Source organism: Bison bison, unplaced genomic scaffold (genome assembly GCF_000754665.1).
Source record: "Bison bison bison isolate TAMUID 2011002044 unplaced genomic scaffold, Bison_UMD1.0 scf7180017864482, whole genome shotgun sequence".
In the NCBI taxonomy this organism is placed as follows: domain Eukaryota; kingdom Metazoa; phylum Chordata; class Mammalia; order Artiodactyla; family Bovidae; genus Bison; species Bison bison.
In genome coordinates, this window is record NW_011495042.1 from 7,028,622 (window position 1) to 7,035,629 (window position 7,008).

Genomic DNA, 7,008 nt, shown 5'->3' on the forward strand with positions numbered 1-7,008 from the left:
GGGCAGCTGCTGGGCCTCGCCAAAGAGCTCTCTGATGAGATCCAGATCCAGGTGAGGGTTGGGCAGGCAGGAGTTGCTGTCAGCGGGGGAGTGCTGGCCAGCCCAGAGCACTGCTCCCCCAGGGCTTGTAGGGACACGTGGAGGGTGCTGGGGGCTGGGGACCAGCCCTGGGGGGTGCTCGGCCTGCGGGGAGCTGTGGTGAGGCTGGCAGGGCCTGAGCTGGGGCTCCAAGGTGCTGTGGGAGTCCAGGGCTGGGGTGACCCTGGGCTTCGTCGAGGGGAGGCGTTTGGGGCTGGGAGGGCCTGGCGGGGGCAGGTGGGGGACTTGGCCCGTGCATGCAGAGGCCTGGAGGTCTACAGTAGCTCGATGCACTTCCAGAGCAGGAGCTGACTCTGAGCTGGGAGTCAGGTGCCTTCTGGGGGGAAGAGGCTGGAAAATCTGGGCCGGGCACGCATCTAATTGCCTATATTTCACAAGCGCTCGTGGAGGACGAGACTGAGGCAAACACCCCCAGGGCAGGGGGGTCACAGGGAGCAGGCAGTGGAGGGTCCCAGGAGGCCTCAAGAGCTGTGCCCCAGGAGACAGGGTGTGACCCCATTGTTCATAGATGGGACCCGAGCCTCAGGACAGGGGCAGCCAGCCTGCTCAGAGCCCCTCGAGGGGGCAGCGGCAGGGTGGACCTGTCCACCCAGGGCCTGGCCCACGGCTCTCTCCAGCCCCACTGGCCTGAGCACATTTAGCCTGAGGGACCCTCTTCTGCTGATGTGAGACTCAGTAATGTCCTGACCTCGTGCGTATGTGCTCAGTTGTGTCTGACTCTTTGCAATGCCATGGGCCGTAGCCCGCCAGGCTCCTCTGTCCATGGACTTCTCCAGACAAGAACACTGGAATGGGTTGCCATTTCCTCCTTCACGAAATCTTCCTGACCCAGGGATCGAACCCAGGTCTCCTGCATCACAGGCAGATTCTTTATCACTTGAGTCATCCAGGAAGCCCTTAAATGTAATATCAGGGTCCCCCTAAATTGCAGAGAAAGACTGAAAGTGACTCCTAGATATCATGAGGAAAGACACAGTTTCAAACCCCCTCTTCAAGAGGAAACAAGCCAATTCTAGGTCAGGCACATACCCCACGCAGGGTGAAGGAGCACATTTCAGAGAGAAATGCCTGTCTGCCCAGCCCCCGCCCCCGACTCCTGCCTGCATGTGCGTGCACAGACTCACACACACACACACACACACACACACACAGATGCACACACACGCACACACACACACACATAGACAGAGACACGCACACACACACAGACTCACACACAGAGACACATATACACACACAGACACACACACAAATACACACAGAAACACACATACATACACACACACACACAGACTCACACACACACACACACAAACACACACAGAAGCAGATGTTCTTCCCAGCTGAAGACAAAGTGAAGCGAGCTCTGACCCTGTCCTGGAATTAGAGACAGGGCTTTGCATCTTCCGAATTCTGTTGCCTCAGTTGGGTCATTTAGCAGCTCTGCGCCTCGGTTTCCCTGGCTGACAGCAGGTAACTTTCAAGCGCATCGGACACTCAGAGACGCTGGATCCAGCCCACAGAGGTGTTTTATTTGGCTCACTCAGTACTTCGAAACAGTCTTTTATTTGTTGCCAATGTTGAAAAATAGGAAGATTTTGTCTAAAAGCCCAGTGTGCGGCTCGTCCTGGAGACATTGGGTGATGCCACCGGCCAAACCGGCAGGAGATGAGACAGCCTCTCACTGATAGAGCTGAGCCCCCAGGTCACAGCCCCCAGGCCCCCTCGTCGCCCTGACCCCGGGCCGTGCCCCGTGCTGCTGGCACTGACGCTCCTCGGCAGGTCACGGGGCAGGAGAGGAAGGCCCCGTTGTGCCTTCAGCGCTGTGTCGGGGGGACCTCAGGGGTTACCTGCCCGGAGCAGTGGGAGGGGCCTGTCTGGGCGTGTGTTTCCTGTGTGATGCACAGCCAGTGAGGCAGCTTCGCTCTGGGAGCCGTCGGCCCAGCAGATGGGCTCACCTGGCTCTGGAACCCGGTCCAGCCCCCAAGACCATGCCCCGTGTAGGGAGCCCTGCCCCTCCGTAGTGTCCTGCACGTCCCCAGCTCTGGGAGGTGAGCACGCCAAGGATGCTTCCCTCAGGACCCTTTTTACTGATGAGGAAGTCGCACCTGAGTGTGTGGTCAGAGCAGCTGCTGGGAGGGAGGGGACGTAGGCCAGTTTCCTCTTCAGAAATCACCCGTTCGGTTTTAGACACAGGCCCTCGGAGCGTCCAGCTGGCCTGATCGTATCAGAAGCCAGCGGGGAGCCCCAAGGTGTGCTCAGCACCCAGGCTCAGTGTCAGGGGTGCCAGCAGCCCGAGAGTCCTCAGAGAGAGGGCCTTGGAAGGCTGTGGGCACAGTGGGCTGCGTGCAGAGAGCGGTCTGGGGTCCCTGGGGGAGGGCTGCCTCATGGGCTGGGGGCTGCCAGGGAGGGGCAGGGTCAGATCCCCCCGACATTGTCAGCTGTATCAGCCACTGGCCGGAGGTCACCAGGCACCCTGTCCCGGTTCTGTGAGATTCAGCAGGAGCCTGACAGGCAGAGAGGGTGTGAGGTGGGGCTGGGGGGGTGCCTGGGGGGTCGTTGTGGGAGGGGCCGACGTGGAGAGCATGTCTGGCTGGGGGAAGGAGAATTCAGGCAGAGCCTCCCCAGCCTGGCAGTGTCACCAAGCAGGACCCTAGACCCCATCGCTGAGTGTGCCTTTTACACTCACACCCTGAGAGCTTGGGGGGATCACAGCCCTCGCCCCACGAAGAGCCCTGGGGGCCTCCCCAGCGCACCTGCTGCTCCTGCTCAGCATGCCCTCAGCGCTCGCCGCTGCACCCGAGCTCCTAGCGGGGTGGCACCCGGGTCTCTCGACCCACGAGAGGCACGCCAACCCTGCACGTGGTTCCGGGTTCAAGGGAGAGCAGAAATCGCCCTCTCCCCCAGGTGTTTGAAAAGCTGCGGCTGCTGAGCCCTGAAGTAGAAGCGGAACACGTGCTCATGTCACCGAACTCATTCATCAAGCTTCAGACAAACAGGTACGTGACTCGGTGTGGCTCCATGTGGGTCGCGAGGCTGCGCTCACGTCCGACGGCTCATTTGTCAACGTCGGCAGGAGCTGTGAGTGCCAAGGGCCAGCCGCACCTCCCTGCCGTCCTCCTCCTCCTCCCGGCCGCGGAGATGGCCCGTGCTTGTCTGCAGCATCTCCCCTTGGGCCCTTCTCCTCCTCCCCACGGCCCAGACCGTCTCATGCTTTCTGCACAAATCCAGTTCTTCAAAGGCGGGAAAGTGCCAGCTTGGAGGGGTTCAGTCTCTCAAATGCCCCGTGTCTTTAAGACTTGCCACTCAGTGTAGTCTGGGAATTGGGACATCAGCTGGGGGGAGGGGGCACGTGAAAAATGCAGATCTCGGGCCCTCCTGGGTTGCTGAGACGCCTGTGAAGGCTGAGAAGCGAGTTCTGAAGCCTGCAGGCACACCAGACTCCTGCCTTGTGTTCCACGGTAGTGCTTTGTGTGTGAACTGCAGTTGCAAAGTCGGGAATTGCAAGGATGTTGGAGAAACACACACACACACACACACACACACACATCCACATACGGTGGGCACACAGCCAAAAGTGTCAGCGCCCGGCTCTGAGCTGGACTCTGGATCCCAGTCGGATGACAGCGGTGCCCTGGAGGAGTCTGGTGGGGGAGAGGGGAGTGTCGTATGGGAAGGCTTGTAATGGAATGAAGCCGCAGCCCAAAGGAGGGCCTCCGTGCCAGGATTCTGGGGAGGCACGGCCCCCGTGGACATGCAGGAGTCGGGTCTCACAGGATGCGCAGGAGTCCTGCAGGTTAAGAGGAGGGCGTTGATGGAGGGGGCAGGAATTTGAGGCAGAAGCGGTGACATTTGCTTAAGGAGTCATCTGCGGAGGATTTGTGGGGCTGCGGCGCGGAGGGTGACTGGAGGGCGGGCCTGGGAGCTCTTCTTTCCTTCCTCTCTTTGTAACATCATGAACATGTAAAAGAGCAAAAGAGACTGCGTCATTTGTCTCCTCTCTGGTACACGTTATCAGTAGTTTTCCGAACCACATTCTTATTACAGCAACGGCCTGTTTTTATCCAGTTATTGGCGGAAGTGGGACGGGGCCAGGCCGTCGCTCCCGTTTCACAGCTGAGCAAGCCGAGGCTGGGAGAGGGGACTTGTGTGTCTGAAGATGCACAGTTGCTGGTGGGCCATTGGGACTGCCTCTGGGCTCCATCCGGCTCAGAGCCCGCGGGCTTCCCATGTCGGTGGCCTCCCTCGTTGCAGAGCACAGGCTCTAGGCTTCGGTAGTTGCGGCTCACAGGCTGTAGAGCGCAAGCTCGGTAGTCACGGTGCGCAGGCTTAGTTGGTCCGTGGCACGTGGAATCTTCCCGGACCAGCCTAGAACCCGTGTCCCCTGCACTGGCAGGGAGATTTTTATCTACTGAGCCACCAGGGAAGCCTTAAAATGGAAGGATCTTTTGACTGCAAGCGTCTGTGTGGCTCATGAGACCCTCAGCTCTCACATGCTTCCTGCCGACTGGCTGTGGAAGGTGCTGCCCTACTGGGAACCCTTGGTTTTCCAAATGAGGTTTCCCATCGGTGGCCAGTGAGCTGCAACAGGCTGTGCATGGCGGCCTGGTGCGTCGTGAGGCCAGGATTGTGTTGCTTTCTCTCCTTGAGCAGCAGGACTCCCGAACCCCAGGCCCCTCTCTGTGGCCATCTTGCTGCTGTTGTCTGCGAGCATGGGTGTGTTTCGTTTTCCCAAGGGATGGCGCTGCCTCTTTGAGCTACCGTGTCCTGGACGGGCCAGAGAAGGTTCCCGTCGTGCATGTTGACGAGAAGGGCTTCCTGGCGTCGGGGTCCGTGATCGGCACGTCCATGGTCGAAGTGACTGCCCAAGAAGCTTTCGGGGCCAACCAGACCATCATTGTTGCTGTCAAGGTAGGATCTCGTCTGCCTCCTTTTTGGAATAATAAGAATAGCAGTACTGTTTTCCCCTCGCAGGTGTGCGAGTAAAGATACTCACCTTCTAACCAAGAAATTGTAAGAAACTATTAAAGGTCCTAGGTGAGACTATAAAGAAGGCTGAGCACCAAAGAACTGATTTTTTTGAACTGTGGTGTTGGAGAAGACTCTTGAGAGTCCCTTGGACTGCAAGGAGATCCAATCAGTCCATCCTAAAGAAAATCAGTCCTGAATATTCATTGGAAGGACTGATGCTGAAGCTGAAGCTCCAATACTTTGGCCACCTGATGCAAAGAGCTGACTCATTGGAAAAGACCCTGATGCTGGGAAAGATTGAAGGCACGAGGAGAAGGGGACGACAGAGGATGAGGTGGTTAGATGGCATCACCGACTCAATGGACATGAGTTTGAGCAAACTCTGGGAGATGGTGAAGGACACAGAAGCCTAACATGCTGCAGTCCACGGGGTTGCAGAGATTTGGACACGACTGAGTGACTGAACAGCAGTAATAGGTGAAAAGCTGAAGCATCTCCTGGGTATCAGAGCAGAGATCCTTGGTCATGATTGATATCAATGAGCTCATTTCATAGATGAATAACTGTGGCCCAGAGCCGTATGAGGTTTGCAGGACTGGCACCCCGGTGTCCTGACTGGCCATCAGTGCCTGGATCAGCAGACACCTAAGCGCGATGAACTCAGCATGTGCTGTCCTGGCCCAGAAAGCACTCGGTTACAGACAGCACCTGGAGGGTGAGGGGGCCCATCTCACAGGCGAGGCAGTCGAGTCGCCAAGGCCGCCAGGGGCTGGGAGTCAGGCTCTGGGCTCCAGCCCATGTCGGCCTGCCCCGGGTTGGTGCCCCCTGGTCCCCCCACCCCTGCCACCATGCCCAGCATGCCCGTATGTCCCCTGCCTCTCTGCTCCTGAAGACGGGATGTTCTCCTTGGGAGGCCCCTGGATAGGGTCCCCGGGTTTATCCTGAACAGAATTTTCTTTGCACATCTCATCACAACCACAGTGTAATCCTCGCTGACAGAGCAAATACATGACCTCTTGAATATTAATATTTAGGCTCTGCTTGGGTCCTGGGCGTCTTTCCTTATTAGTATCTTTTTGTTTCAAGATGGGCGTCTAGCAGGGAACCCCAACCCTAGTTTCCAAGTGACCGAAAGTGACTGAGGACGCGTCTCGGGTCACCAGATGGTACTGAGTGCCAGCTGTGTGCCCATCCCTGGAAGTGGGGTCTTTGAGGGGCTGGCGTTTTGGCCACGATGGATTTTACTGGAGACAGAGAACCAAGGTGGCTCTCTAAGGACCTTGGGTTCCCAGGCTCCCGAAAGCTGTCGTCCCTTCCTTTCCCATCCCCCCTTTCCCTGGAGCACCTCCAGGCACCTCGGCAGCATGCAGTGAACCCCAGATACCACCGCCATCCGAGCGGACATTGTTTCTACTTTAAATGCCTGGAGAGCCAGGTCCTCCTACGCAGCCCAGCATTCAAAGCCCAGGGGATGTTTTTGCAACATGAATAATGATCTAATTTTTCACAGTCGTGGACTCTGACTCTTGTGGGTTAGATTTCCTCGGAATGAGGCCAGCCACCGCAGGGAGGAGGAGGGCCAGCATCTGGGCTGGGCCAGTCTCTCCAAGACCCCAAGTCGGTCTCGCCCCCAGGCGTCATGTGCTGGGGAGCAGCTGGAGTGGGCGCCCGTCCTGGGGGACTCTTGGGGGCGCCCCTGGTACAGTTGTCACCGCGGCTGCTTGCTCTCCCCAGGTGTCCCCTGTTTCCTACCTGAGGATCTCCATGAGCCCTGCCCTGCACACTCGGAACAAGGAGGCCCTGGTGGCCCTGCCCCTGGGCGTGACCGTGACCTTTACTGTCCACTTCCACGACAACTCCGGAGATGTCTTCCACGCTCACAACTCCGTCCTCAACTTTGCAACCAACAGGTAGGCGGTTGACCCCCCGCATTCCCCA

General features: G+C 58.2%; 1 protein-coding gene across 1 annotated transcript in view; it reads left to right on the forward strand.

Moving 5' to 3' along the window:
* Positions 1–7,008, forward strand: part of NUP210 (nucleoporin 210kDa) — an 80,317-nt gene that overhangs the window by 58,967 nt on the left and 14,342 nt on the right. The window contains 4 exon segments of the mRNA XM_010862529.1: positions 1–51; positions 3,007–3,098; positions 4,836–5,010; positions 6,805–6,980. Coding sequence (XP_010860831.1) covers positions 1–51; positions 3,007–3,098; positions 4,836–5,010; positions 6,805–6,980 — 494 coding nt within the window.